Source organism: Anolis sagrei, chromosome 1 (assembly GCF_037176765.1).
Source record: "Anolis sagrei isolate rAnoSag1 chromosome 1, rAnoSag1.mat, whole genome shotgun sequence".
In the NCBI taxonomy this organism is placed as follows: domain Eukaryota; kingdom Metazoa; phylum Chordata; class Lepidosauria; order Squamata; family Dactyloidae; genus Anolis; species Anolis sagrei.
Genome location: NC_090021.1, coordinates 339,972,441 through 339,992,038, shown reverse-complemented (window position 1 = coordinate 339,992,038; position 19,598 = coordinate 339,972,441). Strand labels below are relative to the sequence as shown.

The 19,598-nt window shown below is 48.9% G+C and overlaps 1 protein-coding gene across 2 annotated transcripts in view; it reads left to right on the top strand.

Moving 5' to 3' along the window:
- Nucleotides 1-18,484, top strand: part of ATL1 (atlastin GTPase 1) — a 52,933-nt gene extending 34,449 nt beyond the window's left edge. Inside the window, exons 7-14 of one of the 2 annotated variants that reach the window (XM_060752925.2) lie at nucleotides 132-224; nucleotides 2,594-2,732; nucleotides 3,608-3,735; nucleotides 6,021-6,077; nucleotides 8,232-8,303; nucleotides 11,574-12,005; nucleotides 14,570-14,584; nucleotides 18,288-18,484. In XM_060752925.2, the coding sequence (XP_060608908.2) occupies nucleotides 132-224; nucleotides 2,594-2,732; nucleotides 3,608-3,735; nucleotides 6,021-6,077; nucleotides 8,232-8,303; nucleotides 11,574-12,005; nucleotides 14,570-14,584; nucleotides 18,288-18,401 (1,050 nt within the window). In that variant the 3' untranslated portion in view covers nucleotides 18,402-18,484. The remainder of the gene's footprint in view (nucleotides 1-131; nucleotides 225-2,593; nucleotides 2,733-3,607; nucleotides 3,736-6,020; nucleotides 6,078-8,231; nucleotides 8,304-11,573; nucleotides 12,006-14,569; nucleotides 14,585-18,287) is intronic. The other variant, XM_060752934.2, reaches the window with a different exon arrangement.
- Nucleotides 18,485-19,598: the final 1,114 nt, after the last annotated feature.

The following is a 19,598-nucleotide window of genomic DNA, read 5'->3' as shown; positions in this document are numbered from 1 at the left end:
TCAATGTTGACACTTCCAGGCTTTGAATATGACTCTATTGTCAACCGTATTGTCCGCGAAAGATAATTTCAAATAAGCTTATGTTCCTAAGCCTTCTGATTTATTTTTTGTTCTTGCCTTTGAACCATTAGTCCCTCATCTTCCTTGTTCGCGACTGGAGCTTTCCTTATGAATTTTCCTACGGAGCCGAAGGCGGGGCCAAGTTTTTGGAAAAGCGCCTCAAGGTTGGTGTGAAGGCTTTGCTTCCTGGATAGGTCTTGAAATGCTCTGCTGCTGTATACCATTTAAGATACATGCAAGGAGCCTGTGCAGCTCCATATATTGGTACATTACAACTCCCATCATTTATCACCACTGGCTCTGCTGGGGCTAATGGGAGCTGCAGTTAAATTGCATCAAGGTGGTCACGGTTTGCTTACCCCACTTCAGAAGAAGAAAGACTTAAAGTGGCTGACAGGTTAACCCAGGCATGGTCCAACTTTGGCCCTCCAGGTGTTTTGGACTTCAACTCCCACCATTCCTAACAGCCTACCGGCTATTAGGAATGGTGGGAGTTGGAGTCCAAAACACCTGGAGGGCCAAAGTTGGACCATGCCTGCTTTTAACTCAATTTGAACGGAAGTTATGACACACTTTTTTGCTTCTGCCGAAAAGGAACTTTTCTGCAATGTGGTTTACATCTGCCTTTGGAATGTTAATGTTTATAATAATAATAATAATAATAATAATAATAATAATAATAAATTCTCCTTTGGTTTATTCCACTATGTAGCATGAGTTTTGTTACTGGGTCATCAATGTCATTTCCTAATTGGGTCTCTCATAAAAACATGGGAAAAGTTTGCAAAAATTTTGTTTCAGTAAGACATCCTGAAGCACGTTTGGCTATAGTTTCCCAATGGATATATCATAGAGTCTCAACCCATTCAACCTAGTTTGTGCCACAAAAACGAAGTTTCTGGAGCAGAATGACAACTTTCTAGATCTAGGGAAGACCTGCTCCCCATGCTCTATTCCGCTTTGGTTAGACCACACCTGGAATATTGTGTCCAATTCTGGGCACCACAATTCAAGAGAGATATTGACAAGCTGGAATGTGTCCAGAGGAGGGCGACTAAAATGATCAAGGGTCTGGAGAACAAGCCCTATGAGGAGCGGCTTAAGGAGCTGGGCATGTTTAGCCTGAAGAAGAGAAGGATGAGAGGAGACATGATACACATGTATAAGTATGTGAGAGGAAGCCACAGGGAGGAGGAGGGAGCAAGCTTGTTTTCTCCTTCCTTGGAGACTAGGACGCAATGGAACAATGGCTTCAAACTACAAGAAAGGAGATTCCATCTGAACATAAGGAAGAACTTCCTGACCGTGAGAGCCGTTCAGCAGTGGAACTCTCTGCCCCGGAGTGTGGTGGAGGCTCCTTCTTTTGAAGCTTTTAAACAGGGTCTGGATGGCCATCTGCCAGGGGTGATTTGAATGCAATATTCCTGCTTCTTGGCAGAATGGGGTTGGACTGGATGGCCCAGGAGGTCTCTTCCAACTCTTGGATTCTATGATTCTGTGATAGCGGAGGAGCATCGCTTCAATGCTGGTGGTCTTTGCTTCTTCCAGCACGCTGACGTTTGTCTGCCTGTCTTCCCAAGAGATTTGCAGGATTTTCCGGAGGCAGCGCTGATAGAATCGTTCCAGGAGTTGCATGTGACGTCTGTAGACAGTCCACATCTCGCAGGCGTAAAGCAGTGTTGGGAGGACAAGGGCTTTATAAACAAATACCTTGGTCTCCCTATGGATGTCCCAGTCCTCAAACACTCTCTGCTTCATTTGGAAAAATGCTACACTTGCAGAGCTCAGCCGGTGTAAATTTCGTTGCATAGTATTATAGATTGTGTAACTTAGATTGTGCATCCTTTCTCTGAGATGCTTGAGTTTATAGGGAATTTGTTTCCCCCCCACCAATTTTGGAATACCAATATTAGTGTGTGCGTGTGCGTGTGTGTGTATATATATATATATATATATATATACACACACACACATACACACATACACACACACACACACACACATGTATGTATGTATGTATATATGTATGTATGTATGTATGTATATGTATATATAGACACACACATAAGGAGCCCCCACTGGCACAGTGGGTTAAACCGCTGAGCTGCTAAACTTGTTGACTGAAAGGTTGCAGGTTCAAATCCAGGGAGCGTGGTGAGGTCCCGCTGTCTGCCCCAGCTTCTGCCAACCTAGCAGCTCGAAAACATGCAAGACTGAGTAGATCAATAGGTACCACTTCTGCGGGAAGGTAATAGTGCCCCATGCAGTCATGCTGGACACATGACCTTGGAGGCGTCTATGGACAACGCCAGCTCTTTGGTTTAGAAATGGAGATGAACATCAACCACCACAGTCATACATTACTGGACTTAATGTCAGGGGAAGCCTCTACCTTTACATTTTACATTTTACTGGAGCTTTCTCACCAACCTACAGAACCCATCTTGTTTGTAATATATTTGCCTGAATATCTCTCCTCCGCACTCAATTCCGTGCATTAAGTGAACTTCCCTTTTTATTTCCTTCTGCTCAGGTCTCGGGGAACCAGCACGAAGAGCTCCAGAATGTGCGCAAGCACATCCACTCCTGCTTCACCAACATCGCCTGCTTCCTCTTGCCTCACCCGGGACTCAAAGTCGCCACGAACCCAAACTTTGACGGGAAACTCAAAGGTACGTCCAGCTGGGAAGCCTCCGTGGCTCTTTTGGGTTGTGATTATGATGAAAGAAGACAGGAGTCACCCAAGCTTTTCAGTCTTAGGCTGTAGCAATGAATCCGCAGTAAATATTGCATGGGGGACAATGCCTGGCTCGAGAGCAGGACGTGTGAAAAAGATCTTGGAGTCCTCTTGGACAACAAGTTAAACATGAGCCAACAATGTGATGTGGTAACAAAGAAAGCCAATGGGATTTTGGCCTGCATCAATAGGAGCCTAGTGTCTAGATCTAGGGAAGTCATGCTCCCCATGCTCTGTTCCTCTTTGGTTAGACCACACCTGGAATATTGTGTCCAATTCTGGGCACCACAATTCAAGAGAGATATTGACTCTAAGCTGGAATGTGTCCAGAGGAGAGCAACTAAAATGATCAAGGGTCTGGAGAACAAGCCCTATGAGGAGCGGCTTAAGGAGCTGGGCATGTTTAGCCTGAAGAAGAGAAGGCTGAGAGGAGACATGATAGTCATGTACAAATATGTGAGAGGAAGCCACAGGGAGGAGGGAGCAAGCTTGTTTTCTGCTTTCCTGGAGACTAGGACGCAATGGAACAATGGCTTCAAACTACAAGAGAGGAGATTCCATCTGAACATGAGGAAGAACTTCCTGACTGTGAGAGCCGTTCAGCAGTGGAACTCTCTGCCCCGGAGTGTGGTGGAGGCTCCTTCTTTGGAAGCTTTTAAGCAGAGGCTGGATGGCCATCTGTCAGGGGTGATTTGAATGCAATATTCCTGCTTCTTGGCAGAATGGGGTTGGACTGGATGGCCCATGAGGTCTCTTCCAACTCTAGGATTCTGTGATTCTATAAGGTTCCCCTCCTTCTTCCCTTGGCAGAAATCGATGACGACTTCATCAAGAACCTGAAGGTGCTGATCCCGTGGCTGCTCAGCCCGCAAAGCCTGGACGTCAAGGAGATCAACGGGAACAGGATCACCTGCCGAGGCCTGGTGGAGTATTTCAAGGTGGGAGAGGAACCCATAAGCGATGCATCCCCCACAAAGACCGTGTTGATGCCTTAAGTCATACGGGTGACCCCCCCCCCCCCCCCCAAAAAAATCCCACTACACTATGGAACAAAATCCTGATTTTCAAGTGTTATTTCTTGGGTTGTTGTAGGTCTTTCGGGTTCAAACCCACCCACGCGTTGCCCACCCGTCCCAAACCCCAACAGCAACAACATAACACACACAAGCGGCTGCAAGGCAGCCAGCCAGCCAGGCAACAGCCCTTCTTGCTGCCCTGGTTCTCTGCTGTCCGGCTCTTCTTCCACCCCAATGACAACCCACAAGCAGTTGCAAGGCAGGCAGCCAGGGGCAAGCAATAGCCCTTCTCCGCTTGCCCTACTCTTCTTCCAACCGTTCTTCTTCCCACCTCCCTTCACAACTTCCTTTCCTTTTCCATGCTCACAATGAGCCTCTGAACCATGTGCTGCCCTTTATATAGCGCAATGGCTGCCATGCCGAAACCCCTCCCCTCCCCAACGCTTTTTCCCACCTCCCTTCACAACCTCCCGTCCCTTCACAACCTCCATCCGTTTCCCTTCTGCCTTCCCTTTCCACGCTCACAATGAGCCTCTGAGCCATGTGCTGCCCTTTATATAGTGCAATGGCTGCCATGCTGAAAGCCCTCCCCTCCTCAATGCTTCTTCCCACCTCCCTTCACAACCTCCCATCCCTTCACAACCTCCGTCCGTTTCCCTTCTCCCTTCCCTTTCCACGCTCACAATGAGCCTCTGAGCCATGTGCTGCCTTTTATATAGCGCAATGGCTGCCATGCCGAAACCCTTTCCCTCCCCAGTGCTTCTTCCAACCTTCCTTCACAACCTCTGTCCCTTTCCCTTCTCCCTTCCCATTCTGCGCTCACAATGAGCCTCTAGCCATATGCTGCCCTTTACATAGCACAATGGCTGCCATGCCGAAACCCCTCCCCTCCCCAATGCTTCTTCCCACCTCCCTTCACAACCTCCCATCCCTTCACAACCTCCGTCCCTTTCCCTTCTCCCTTCCCTTTCTGTGCTCACAATGAGCCTCTGAGCCATGTGCTGCACTTTATATAATGCAATGGTTGCCATGCCGAAACCCCTCCCCAATGCTTCTTTCCACCTCCCTTCACAACCTCCCGTCCCTTCACAACCTGCCTTCCCTTTCCCTTCTCCCTTCCCTTTCTGTGCTCACAATGAGCCTCTGAGCCATGTGCTGCCCTTTGTATAGCGCAATGGCTGCCATGCCGAAGCCCCTCCCCAATGCTTCTTCCCACCTCCCTCCACAACCTCCTGTCCCTTTACAACCTCTGTCCCTTTCCCTTCTCCCTTCCCTTTCCGCACTCACAATGAGCCTCTGAGCCATGTGCTGCCCTTTATATAGCGCAATGGCTGCCATGCTGAAACCCCACCCCTCCCCAATGCTTCTTCCCACCTCCCTTCACAACCTCCCTTCCCTTCACAACCTGCCTTCCCTTTCCCTTCTCCCTTCCCTTTCCACGCTCACAATGAGCCTCTGAGCCATGTGCTGCCCTTTATATAGTGCAATGGCTGCCATGCTGAAAGCCCTCCCCTCCTCAATGCTTCTTCCCACCTCCCTTCACAACCTCCCATCCCTTCACAACCTCCGTCCGTTTCCCTTCTCCCTTCCCTTTCCACGCTCACAATGAGCCTCTGAGCCATGTGCTGCACTTTATATAATGCAATGGCTGCCATGCCGAAACCCCTCCCCAATGCTTCTTCACAACCTCCCCAATGCTTCTTCACAACCTCCCATCCCTTCACAACCTCAGTCCCTTTCCCTTCTCCCTTCTCTTTCCAAACTCACAATGAGCCTCTGAGCCATGTGCTGCCCTTCATATAGTGCAATGGCTGCCATGCTGAAAGCCCTCCCCTCCCCAATGCTTCTTCCCACCTCCCTTCACAACCTCCCATCCCTTCACAACCTCAGTCCCTTTCCCTTCCCCCTTCCCTTTCTGCGCTCACAATGAGCCTCTGAGCCATGTGCTGCCCTTTATATAGTGCAATGGCTGCCATGCCGAATCCCCTCCCCTCCCCAATGCTTCTCTCCTCATTGGTTGGAGGCAAGCAACTTCCCAGGCATAAGAAAAATGGCAAATGAAGCTTCGGAAGGGCAAAGGGACTTCCAGTTTTTTAAATAACTTCGAAAATGCTTCAAAATTAACTTTTCCAACTTTATTCTGAATTACGAGTATTCCGACGAACCTAACCATGCCTAGTGTTTATATCTATCCATTTCTTTCCTAGGCCTACATTAAGATCTACCAAGGAGAAGAGCTCCCTCATCCCAAATCCATGCTGCAGGTATTTTCCGCTTGGGCTTTCAAGAGGAATGGAATCAAGCTTCCAAAGGGCACAACTATGATTTTCTTCCCATCCCTCGCCTGGGCAGCTGTAATGGAGACAGGTCCCTCGGGTGATGCTCTTGTGAGGTTGTTTCTTTGTGGATGGCCTAGTTCAGCATCAGCTCCAAGTACAGTCCAGAGAGAGAGAGATTCAATAGCAGAGCGGTCCAACCTTTTCATCTTGGTGACCTGCTTCTTAGGCAGGCATCCTTTCGCGACATGGAGTTTGGTTTTAGTAGCAAACTGGAGGTTAAACCAACCTTGTAAACAAGGTTATTGTGTGTTTTTTCGGGCTATATGGCCATGTTCTAGAGGCATTTTCTCCTGACGTTTCGCCTGCATCTATGGCAAGCATCCTCAGAGGTAGTGAGGTCCTCACTACCTCTGAGGATGCTTTCAATAGATGCAGGCGAAACGTCAGGAGAAAATGCCTCTAGAACATGGCCATATAGTCCAAAAAAAACTACAAGAACCTAGTGATTCCAGCCATGAAAGCCTTCGACAATACATTGAACATCCCTTGTAAACATTTCATTATACAGTGTTCTCTCACTTATCGCGGGTGTCACGTTCCAGGACCCATGAAAAGTGAAAATTCGCAAAGTAGGTAAAGGTAAAGGTTTCCCCTTGACATTCAGTCTAGTCGTGCCCGACTGTATATCGAATTCCAAGGGTGAGGCAGAAGTGAGGAGAGATTTAAAGGCACTGCATGCCTAATTTTTTTTTGCTATCTATCTCTGTTTTGCTTTGCAATCTCTCTTGATTGGCTGCCTCTCTCCCAAGTGTGAAACCCCCTTCCACACCCCATCGTTGCCAGGAGGTTGGGATTAGAACGCCACTCTGGGCAACGGCCACCATTCATAAATTGGTAGCAAAAACCCGCGAAACAGCGAGTCTGCAAAAAGTAGTGAGAGAACACTGTACATATATTGTGTGTCTCATATATATAGGTTGCTGGGAGTTTTTCAAGCTGTATGGGCATGTGCCAGCAGCTTCCCCCCCATCGAAATCCACAAGAAGCATGCAAACAATTTCAACAGAAAGGAGGAAAACATGAAAATAAACACAATCTGGTTACCAGTATTAAAAAAACACCAGAATGAAGACCGTAAAGAACACTACTCAGAAACAGGAGAACTCCAGGCAGCAAGCTATCAAGTGCCTGTTAATATCTCCCAAACAGAGGATGCCTTCAGGAAACAACAGCCAGGCTACCTCTGTGTAGATATCCTTATCGATTGACTTTGCAACTGCAAGGCTACTCAATGCTATTCAAGCTTGCTAATTGCAAAATTCACGCTTGCTTCAAACAGGCAAGGGTTCTTTGTCCTTTGGACATTATTCCACAGATATATATACACTCCACTTGCCTCACTGCCAGCAGAACCTCTGAGGATGCCATTAGCCACACCTCCCAGAGGATGCCTCCAGGAAACAGAGGCCAGGCTACCTCTATGCCGATACCTTCACTGATTGACTTTGCAGCTTCATGTCTACTCAATAATAGTCAAACCTACTAATTGCAACCTTCACACTTGTGTTATGTTTATCTATCTACTCACATACATATATATATACACACTCCACTTGCCTCACTTCCAACAGACCTCTGAAGATGACCGTAGACACAGATACAAGTGAAATGTTAGGAGAGAATGCTGCTGGAACATGGCCATACAGCCCGAAGAACTCACAGCAACCCGGTGATTCCAGCCATGAGAGTCTTCGACAACACATCACATACAATTTCATATAAGCTTTACTGTGTAAATGGGGTCTGGAATTTTCTCCTTGACCCTTTTGATGTCCAGCAGTTGACTCTGGTGCCAGTTTCTCTCCAGCCGCTCCATATGGTTCAACACAAACATCATTGTCGACAGATTTTCTTAATTAGACATGTATCCATTGTAACTACTGCAATTACAAATTGTGCAAATTATAAATTTGCACAATTTATATTTTGAACAGCACCACCACCTCACTTCTGTAGGGATTAGAGGCTGGACGGGCATCTGTTGGGAGGGCTTTGATTGTGTCCTCCTGCCTGGCTGACGGGGGTTGGACTGGTGACCTCTTGCCCACTGACCCTTTTCTGCTTCCTCCCTGATGGCAGGCTACCGCAGAAGCAAACAACCTGGCTGCTGTGGCCACGGCAAAGGATGCTTACAACAAAAAGATGGAGGAGGTGAGCGTGCCTCTCGGGGTCCTGCCCCACTTCCCAGAGAAGGCCACCCCCAGGTTGAGGGGAACCGTCAGCTTTCCACATTCGCTGGCATTAAGGGCAGAGGACCCCAGTGAAAAGGGAACACCGCAATTAAGGAAATAGCTATTAACGAGAGAAAACAACTCTCCAGGAATATCTGGAAGCTGAACACTGAATCGCATGGGGGGGGGGGGGCTAGATCAAGTATGGGCAAACCCAGGCCCCGGGGGGGAGGGGGGGGGAAAGATGTGGCCTCTTGGGCTCTTTTCTCAGGCCCTCATCTCTCTCACCATCTTATCCTTCCTTCCTTCTCTTCCCTCCCTTCCACTCTTTGGTCAATCCCTCTTTCCTCTCTCCTTTCCTCTCTCCATTTTTCCTTCCTTCCCTTTCCCTTCTTCCTTCCCCCTCCCTTCCCTCTTCCCTTCCCTTCTCTTTCCCCCTCCCTTTTCCCTTCCCTTCCTTCTTCCCTTCCCTTCTCTTTCCCCTTCAATTTCCTTCCCCCTTCCCTTCTCTTTCCCCTTCCCTTATCTTCTCTCTTCCCTTCCCTTTCCCTTCCCTTCTTTTCCCTCTTCCCTTCTCTTTCCCCTTCCCTTATCTTCCCTTCCCTTCTCTTTCCCCCTCCCTTTTCCCTTCCCTTCCTTCTTCCCTTTCCCCTTCCCTTCTTTCCCTCTTCCCTTCCCTTTCCCCTTTCCCCTTCCTTCTTCCCTTCCCTTCTCTTTCCCCCTCCCTTCCATTTTCCCTTCCCTTCTCTTTCCCCTTCCCTTTCCCCTTCCCTTCTTTCCCTCTTCCCTTCCCTTCCCCTTTTCCCTTCCTTCTTCCCTTCCCTTCTTTCCCCTTTTCTTTCCCTTTCCCTTATCTTCCCTTCCCTTCTATTTCCCCTCCCTTCCATTTTCCATTCCTTTCTCTTTCCCCCTCCCTTTTCCCTTCCCTTCCTTCTTCCCTTCCCTTTCCCCTTCCCTTCCCCTCACTTTCCCTCTACCCTTCTCTTTCCCCTTCCCTCTTCCCTTTCCCCTTCCCTTCTCTTTCCCCTTTCCCTTCCCTTCTTTCCCTCTTCCCTTCCCTTTCCCCTTCCTTTCTCTTTCCCCTTCCCTTTTCCCTTCCTTCTTCCCTTCCCTTTCCCCTTCCCTTCTCCTTCCCTTTCCCTTCTCTTTCCCGCTCCCTTCCCTTTTCCCTTCCCTTCTTTTCCCCCCTCCATTTTCCCTTCCCTTCCTTTTTCCCTTCCATCTTCCCTTCCCTTCTCTTTCCCCTTCCCTTTTCCCTTCCGTTCTCTTTGCTCTTCCCTTTTCCTTCCCCTCCCTTTCCACTTCCCCCCTTCCTTCTCTTTTTTCCTTTCTTCCTTTCCTCCTGGGGGATATTAAGCTGGCGGAAGAGAATGTTGAGAAGGAACACGAGAACCATGTTGCATGATTTCAGAGGGTGTCCCATTGAGGAGGAAGAGGGGGAAACTGACTTCCTGCTGCTCTAGAGACCAGGGCACAAGAAGGGAGCCATGAGTTCCAGTGGCAAGAGATTTGACTGAAAAGATTAGGAAGAACTTCCGGAGACGAAGAGCTGTTGGAGAGTAGCCTAGGCTGCCTGGGAGTGTGGTGGAGCCTCCATCTCTGGAGGCTTTCCCACAGAGGCTGTCTATCTATTGGTAGAGCTTTGGTTGTGCCTTCTTGCATGGCAGGGGGGTTGGACTGGATGGCCCTTGGGGGTCTCTTCCAGCTCTAGGATTCTGTGTAAGGAGTAGTCAATACCAGGTGTAATGGATACACTTTTTCTCACCTGTCCACCATCTCATCCTGATGAAGGCCAACACTTTTGAGATCCATGTTTCCCATCTTTCCTTCACTTTTCTGCCTCCGAAAGAGAAGAGGAAGGGGAGGAAAGGGCTGGGAGGGGGCTTGGGGAGAACCCCCTCCCTCCCTCCTGGCCCACCCAGCCCTTCAGGGTCACCATAAGGCCCCCAAGTTAAGAAGTTTGCCCATGCCTGACCTAGATGTTCTTTCCAAATATCTCTAGGTCAGTGTTTCCCAACCTGGGGGTCAGGACCTCTGTGGGGGTCGCAAGATGGTGTCAGAGGGGTCACCAAAGACCATCAGTAAATACAGTATTTTCTGTTGGTCATGGGGGTTCTGTGTGGGAAGTTGGGCTCAATTCTATCATTGGTGGGGTTCAGAAAGCTCTCTGATTGTAGGTGAACTATAAATCCCAGCAGCTACAACTTCTAAATGTCACGGTCTATTTCTCCCAAATTCCACCAGTGTTCACATTTGGACATATTGAGTATTCATGCCATGTTTGGTCCAGATCCATCATTGTTTGAGTCCACAGTGCTCTATGGATGTAGGTGAACTACAACTTCCAAACTCCAGGTCAATGCCCACCAAGCCCTTCCAGTATTTTATGTTAGTCATGGGAGTTCTGTGTGCCAAGTTTGGTTCAATTCCATCATTGGTGGAGTTCAGAATTCTCTTTGATTGTAGGCGAACTATAAATTGTTTGAGTCCACAATGCCCTCTGGATGTAGGTGAACTACAACTCCCAAGCTCCAGGTCAATACCCACCAAAGCCTTCTTGTTAGTCATGGGAGTTCTGTGTGCCAAGTTTGGTTCAATTCCATTGTTGGTGGAATTCAGAATGCTCTTTGGTTGTAAGTGAACTATAAATCCCAGCAACTACAACTCCCAAATGACAAAACCAATCCTCCTTCCATCCCCGCCAGTATTCAAATTTGGGCCAATTTTAGTCCAGTGAATGAGAATACATCCTGCATATTAGATATTTACATGACGATTCACAACAGGAGCAAAACTAGTGTTGTGAAGTAGCAACAAAAATAATGTTATGGTTGGGGGTCACCACAACATGAGGAACTGTATTAAGGGGTTGTGGCATTCGGAAGGTTGAGAACCACTGTTCTAGGAATATATGGGTCTTCCAGCATGACATCTGCTGGAAGTAGAACGCTGAATCGCTTTGGAGGACCTAGATGGTCTTTCCAGAAATCTCTAGGTCATCTAGCATGATAGAAGAAAGCTGTCCATAGAGTAGGCATGGGCCAACTTGGGCCTTCCAGGTGTTTTGGACTTCAACTCCCACAATTCCTAACAGCCTACCGGCTGTTAGGAATTGTGGGAGTTGAAGTCCAAAACACCTGGAGGGCCCAAGTTGGCCCATGCCTGCTCTATGGACAGTTGTGGATGCTAACCCCAGCCAATGTGAAGGACGTCCTTCACACCTTGATGGACCCACCTCTTCTCATTCCAGGTGTGTGGGGGCGACAAGCCCTTCCTGGCCCCCAGCGACCTGCAGAGCCGCCACCTGGAGCTGAAGGAGGAGGCGGTGCGCCAGTTCCGCTCGGTGAAGAAGATGGGGGGCGAGGAGTTCAGCCGGCGGTACCTGCAGCAGCTGGAGGCCGAGATCGACGAGCTCTACGTCCAGTACATCAAGCACAACGACAGCAAGAACATCTTCCACGCGGCCCGCACCCCCGCCACCCTCTTTGTGGTCATCTTCATCACCTACGTCATCGCGGGTGTCACCGGCTTCATCGGCCTGGACATCATTGCCAGCCTCTGCAACATGATCATGGGCCTGACCCTCATCACGCTCTGTACCTGGGCCTACATCCGCTACTCCGGGGAGTACCGGGAGCTGGGCGCCGTCATCGACCAAGTGGCCGCGGCCCTATGGGACCAGGTAGGGGGTGACCCTTTCGACCCTTCCGCATCCCCGTGTCCCCATCTTGTCTCTGGTGCCCCAGTGTGGAGGAGGAAGGAGAGGGAAAGGAGGAAGAGAAGGGGGAAGAGGAAGGAAAGAAGAAAGGAATAGAAGAGGATGGGAAGGATGAGAGTATAGGACGATGCGTAGGAGATGATGGAAGAGGAGAAGGAAGGGGATGAGGAAGAAGGGGAGGAGAAGAGGAATGGAAGAAGAGAAGGAGGAGAAGAAAGAGAAGGTACAGGAGGAGAAAGACCCAAGATGAAGAGGAGGAAGACGAGAAGAAAGAGAGTAGGAGAAGATAAGCAACGGGTTGATCTGCCTTCATTCTATAGAGTAGACCAGTGGTTCCCAACCTGTTTTTGACCAGGGACCTCTTTGACCAGGGACAACTTTGACCAGGGACCACTTGACCAGGGACCACTTTGACCAGGAACCTCTTTGACCAGGGACCCCTTGACGTGGGACCACTTTGACGAGGGACCGTTTGACCAGGGACTACATTGACCAGGGACCACTTTGACTAGGGACCACATTGACCAGGGACCTCTTTGACCAGGGACCACATTGACCAGGGACCACATTGACTAGGGACCACTTAGACTAGGGACCACTTTGACCAGGGACCACATTGACCAGGGACCACTTTGACCAGGGACCACATTCACCAGGGACCTCTTTGACCAGGGACCACTTTGACTAGCGACCACATTGACTAGGGACCACTTTGACCAGGGACCACATTCACCAGGGACCTCTTTGACCAGGGACCACTTTGACCAGGGACCTCTTTGACCAGAGACCACTTTGACCGGGGACCACTTTGACCAGTACCTCTTTGACCAGGGACCACTTTGACCAGGAACCTCTTTGACCAGGGACCCCTTGACGTGGGACCACTTTGACCAGGGACCGTTTGACCAGGGACTACATTGACCAGGGACCACTTTGACTAGGGACCACATTGACCAGGGACCTCTTTGACCAGGCACCACTTTGACTAGGAACTACTTTGACTAGGGACCACTTTGACTAGGGACCACATTGATCAGGGACCTCTTTGACCAGGGACCACTTTGACTAGCGACCACATTGACCAGGGACCACTTTGACCAGGGACCACTTTGACCAGGGACCTCTTTGACCAGGGACCACTTGACCAGAGACCCCTTGACCTGGGACCACCTTGGCACCAGGGACCACTTGACCAGGAACCTCTTTGATCAGGGACCTCTTTGACCAGGGACCACTTTGACTAGCGACCACATTGACCAGGGACCACATTGACGAGGGACCACTTTGACTAGGGACCACTTAGACTAGGGACCACTTTGACCAGGGACCACATTGACCAGGGACCACTTTGACCAGGGACCACATTCACCAGGGACCTCTTTGACCAGGGACCACTTTGACTAGCGACCACATTGACTAGGGACCATTTTGACCAGGGACCTCTTTGACCAGGTACCACTTGACCAGGGGCCCCTTGACCTGGGACCTCTTTGACCAGGGACCACTTTGACCAGGGACCTCTTTGACCAGAGACCACTTTGACCGGGGACCACTTTGACCAGTACCTCTTTGACCAGGGACCACTTTGACCGGTTCCTCTTTGACCAGGGACCCCTTTGACCAGGGACCTCCTTGACCAGGGACCACTTGACCAGGGACCTCTTTGACCAGGGACCTCTTTGACCAGGGACCTCTTTGACCAGGGACCACTTTGACCAGGGACCACTTTGACCAGTGACCACTTTGACCAGGGACCACATTGACTAGCGACCACATTGACCAGGGACCTCCTTGACCAGGGACCACATTGACCAGGGACCTCTTTGACCAGGGACCTCTTTGACCAGGGACCACTTTGACCAGGGACCACTTTGACCAGGGACCACTTTGACCAGTGACCACTTTGACCAGGGACCACATTGACTAGCGACCACATTGACCAGGGACCTCCTTGACCAGGGACCACTTGACCAGGGACCTCTTGACCAGGGACCTCTTTGACAAGGGACCACTTTGACCAGGGACCACTTTGAACAGGGACTACTTTGCAACATTAGTACCAAAAGGGTTATGAATCAGTTTTTGGTCAACTTCAGATTAAGTTTGGTTATTTGGGGTGCTGACTCCAAAAACTGCATTGGATGGACCACATCAGCTCTAGTTTCTGATACAGAACATAGGCCACCCAGTAGTCACCATCTGCTTGCCCACAGAAAACCATATTTAGTAAGCCTGGGCACTATAAGAGGGTTTCACAAGACCAGTCGTTCTCGTTGCAACGTTGTAATAATGGTGAGGCTGCGGACCATGTTTTAGTTCTTGTGGACCACTGGTGGTCGGTCCACGGCCACAGGTTGGGAACCACGGGTGTAGACTCAGCCCCAGCTTCCATGATCCCATAGAAGTCAGTAACGGTTCTCGATGCTACTGGGAGAGAGAGATATGGCAGCCTCTCCAAATAAAACACATAATCAACACGATGTGTTCTTTCTCTCACGTTTCTTTTTTTGCAACTGCCTTTTCTGCAGGGAAACACAAACGAGGTAAGTGCTGTTGTTCTGTGGCAGCCGTGCTTGTCCCGCCACCGTCCATGTCTGTCCCGTGTTTGCACTTGTGCTGCTGAATTGGCTCATCTCCCATCCACTTCGGCTACTTTTTTCCGTGTGTCTTTGCTCATTTTCTGGGAGGAGGGAGCCACGCCATTTGCTTCCTTGCTTTGCTTCATAACCTCAAGGCAGAGAGAATTGGATTATAGTTCAGTCCTGGGCTATCCGACAGCTTTATCATGTCTGGAGAGATTTGAGAAACTACAAGTTGCTTTTGGTGTGAGAGAATTGGCTGTCTGCATTGCCCAAGGGACGCCTTGTTTTGCCATCCCATGGGAGGCTTCTCTCATGTCCCCCTATGAGAAGCTAGAGCTGACAGACGGGAGCTCACCCCGCTCCTCGGATTCAAACAACTGACTTTGAGTTGCAATCTTGCTGGCACAAGGGTTTAGGGTTTTATAGGTCAAAACCAGCACTTTGAATTCATCATCATCATGTTTAATTACTTATTAATCGCCCTCCATCCGAGAATGCTCTAGGCAATTTACAGCTAAATTGTAAAAGATAAAATACATAAATACAGAATTTAAAAATTAACAGAGATCGAATGCTCTAGTAAAAAGCCAGGTCTAGAGCAAATTACAAAATTTCTGCAGTGGCTCCAGTACTTCCTGGAGGGTCGGTCTCAGAGGGTGTTACTGGGTGACACCTGTTTGACTCCACAACCATTGTCTTGTGGAGTCCCTCAGGGTTCAGTACTGTCCCCGATGTTAATAGCTCTATACGGTTCTGGCCCAGCTTACTTGTCCGAACCCTATGTCCCACCTCCAAACCTAAGATCATCCAGGAAGGCCCTGCTCTCGCTCCCATCAAAAGCACAAATGCACCTGGCGGGGACGAGAGACAGGGCCCTCTCGGCGGTGGCCCCCTGCCTATGTAACACTCTCCCAACTGAGGTAAGATCGGCCACCTCCCTCCTAGTTTTTCAAAAGAAACTAAAAGCATGGTTTTGGGGCCAGAGTTTTGGACAATAGATGCAAGCAGCACTTTAAGGGAATCTGACTGGAACGACAATATGGCTGATGAGACTGTTTTACTGTTTTAATGATGGCTTATGTATTGTTAATTATGCTTTTATGTCTAATTGTGGTTTTAATTTTGTAATTTGTTATGTAATGGCTTCTGAATGGGGCCCATTGTAAGCCGTCCTGAGTCTCCCTTCGGGGGTTGAGAAGGACGGGATAGAAATGCGAGAAATAATAATAATAATAATAATAATAATAATAATAATATAATGTAGCAGGAGCGTGGACCACCGTGGCCAGATCAGACGTCCCAAGGTATGAGCGCAGCTGGCACACAAGCTTTAACTGTGCAAGAGCTCCTCTGGTCACTACCAAAACTTGGGGTTCCAGGCTCAGTGATGAGTCCACTCCCAGGCTGCGAACCTGTGTCTTCAGGGGGAGTGGAACCCCATCCAACACAGGCTGCAACCCTATGCCCTGTTTGGCCTTACGACTGACTAGGAACCAAACATCTAATTCCATGATTCTGCTCCCTCTAAGCCAGTGTTTCTCAACCTGGGGGTCAGGACCCCTGGGGGGGGGGGGTCGTGAGAGGGTGTCAGAGGGGTCACCAAATACCATCAAAAAACATAGTCTTTTCTGTTGGTCATCTGGGTTCTGTGTGGAAAGTTAGGTCCAATTCTATTGTTGGTGAGGTTCAGAATGCTCTTTGATTGTAGGTGAACTATAAATCCCAGTAACTACAACTCTCAAATGACAAAACCAACCCATCTCCCCCAACCCCACCAGTATTCAAATTTGGGCATATTGGGTATTTGTGCCAAATTTGCTCGAGTGAATGAAAATACATCTAGTTACATTACGATTCATAACAGTAGCAAAATTACAGTTATGAAGTAACAATGAAAATAATGTTGTATTGTCGAAGGCTTTCATGGCTGGAATCAATAGGTTCTTGTGGGTTTTTTCGGGCTATATGGCCACTACCTCTGAGGATGCTTGCCATAGATGCAGGCGAAACGTCAGGAGAAAATGCCTCTAGAAAATGGCCTGAAAAAACCCACAAGAACCTATAAAAATAATGTTATGTCGAAGGCTTTCAAGGCTGGAATCACTGGGTTGTTGTAGGTTTTTTCAGGCTATATGGCCATGGTCTAAAGGCATTTTCTCCTGACGTTTCGCCTGCATCTCTGGCAAGCATCCTCAGAGGTAGTGAGGATGTTGGAAGTAGGAAAAAGGGTTTATATATCTGTGAAATGACCAGGGTGGGACAAAGGACTCTTGTCTGTTGGAGCTAGGTGTGAACGTTTCAACTGATCACCTTGATTAGCATATGATGGCCTGGCAGTGCCTGGAGCAATCTTTTGTTGAGAGGTAATTAGATCATAGAATCATAGAATCCAAGAGTTGGAAGAGACCTCATGGGCCATCCAGTCCAACCCCATTCTGCCAAGAAGCAGGAATATTGCATTCAAATCACCCCTGACAGATGGCCATCCAGCCTGTTTAAAAGCTTCCAAAGAAGGAGCCTCCACCACACTCCGGGGCAGAGAGTTCCACTGCTGAACAGCTCTTGCAGTCAGGAAGTTCTTTCTCATGTTCAGATGGAATCTCCTCTCTTGAAGTTTGAAGCCATTGTTCCGCGTCCTAGTCTCCAGGGAAGCAGAAAACAAGCTTGCTCCCTCCTCCTCCCTGTGGCTTCCTCTCACATATTTGTACATGGCTATCATATCTCCTCTCAGCCTTCTCTTCTTCAGGCTAAACATGCCCAGCTCCTTAAGCCGTTCCTCATAGGGTTTGTTCTCCAGACCCTTGATCATTTTAGTCGCCCTCCTCTGGATACATTCCAGCTTAGAGTCAATATCTCTATTGAATTGTGGTGCCCAGAATTGGACACAATATTCCAGGTGTGGTCTAACCAGAGCGGAATAGAGCATGGGGAGCATGACTTCCCTGGATCTAGACACTATGCTCCTATTGATGCCGGCCAAAATCCCATTGGCTTTTTTTGCCGCCACATCACATTGTTGGCTCATGTTTAACTTCCTGTCCACGAGGACTCCAAGATCTTTTTCACACGTACTGGTCTCAAGACAGGCATCCCCCATTCTATATCTTTGCATTTTGTTTTTCCTGCCAAAGTGGAGTATCTTGCATTTGTCACTGTTGAACTTCATTTTGTTAGTTTTGGCCCATCTCTCTAATCTGTGAAGAGTGTTTTGAATCCTGCTCCTGTCCTCTGGAGTCTTCCTGTGGCTTCCTCTCACAGATGTCCTTGATTAGATGTTAGAGAGGAAACAAACAAACAAGGACATCTAATCACCTCTCAACAAAAGATTGCTCCAGGCACTGTCAGGCCATCAAATGCTAATCAAGGTGGTCAGTTGAAACATTCACGCCTAGCTCCAACAGACAAGAGTCCTTTGTCCCACCCTGGTCATTCCACAGATATATAAACCCTTTTTCCTAGTTCCAACAGACCTCACTACCTCTGAGGATGCTTGCCATAGATGCAGGCGAAACGTCAGGAGAGAATGCCTTTAGACCATGGCCATATAGCCCGAGAAAAACCTACAACAACCCAAAATAATGTTATGGTTGGGGGTCACCACAACATGTGGTGGCATTAGGAAGGTTGAGAACCACTGCTCCAAGCCTTGTCTTCCTCTTTGCAGGCTTTGTACAAACTCTACAGCGCGGCCGCGACCCACAGACACTTGTACCACCACGCTTTCCCCACGGCGCAGAAGGCGGAGCCCGCCGACGGCACGGAAAAGAAGACCATGTGAGCCGCGTCCCACGGAGGTGCATGAAACCCGCGTCATTAAACATGTTAATCGTTTTTTGCATCCATGTTGCCGCCAGCCTCAGAAAAAGGAAAGGCCACGGAAACCGGTCACCCCCTTCACGCATACCAATGGCTTAAGTGTGGCTGCTTTCATTCGGACGATTCCTTGCTGATAACGGCATGGCTGACCTTTTCCTTAAGAACACGCCAACTTTTAGTTTCGCTGCACACCAAGGAGGCTTGGGCTCTCCGGGGAAATCGCGGGACTTTGGCGAGGCGCATTGCCGGAGAAGGCGCCCGCTTCCATCAAGGGCTTGGCTTCTTTGGCCCTTCTCCGTTCGGCCGCGGGTTTTCCCGATCCGGAACCACCAAGCCCTTATCCGAGAGGGACCACGTCTTCGTAACTTTCTCCAGTTTGCGCACAATGATTTCTCACGTTTTTCTTTCTTTTCCTTCATCCAAGCTGTGAATGACAATGGATTCACTTTGAAAATAGAACAAGAGAGAGAGAGATTGCCTTCGCAGAAGATGCCACGGGATCTGAAAAGAGATGGAACGTTCCTTTTTTTTGTACATGTGTGTTGGAAGTTTCACTGTATATATTTCCGTTCTGTGCATAAAAAGAGTGTGCCTAGTTTTTATTATTTTATTGTCGATTAAAATGTTTGGTTCCTACGACCACGAACTCGTTTGTCCCTTTATTCATTGCAAGCTCCTCCTGCGGGATACTTCCACATTTGCAAGCGTTGGGTTGCGGTTGCGCATCTTGTCCTTTTGGCGTTGTGGGGACGAAAATGCAGTCGATACGAAAGGCAGGCGGGAGCGGGTACCGGCTCCAAGCTGCTTTTTGGATCATCGCCTGGAGCCTGGCAGGGTCTCCTTACTCTGTGATTGGCTGCAGGCCCTGCAAGGCCCAGGTATGTAGACCCAAAGCCTGCACTCGTAGGCTCGGGCGCTTTGGGCCTACGGGTGAAGCCCCCCTCCTCCAATAATGGACGGGAAGAAAACGGATTTTTCGGCCCCGAAAACAAAAAATAAATATCCAACCTCTTTATTTTGGAAGACTCAGATGAACACGGACGCCCACTGAAAGCTGGGACATGAAACAGATCAAGGTAAGGGTCCAAACCTTTCCTATTTCAATCAGAAACATGTCACGCACAGGCCAAAGAGATACCCATAGACAAGAGAAACCCAC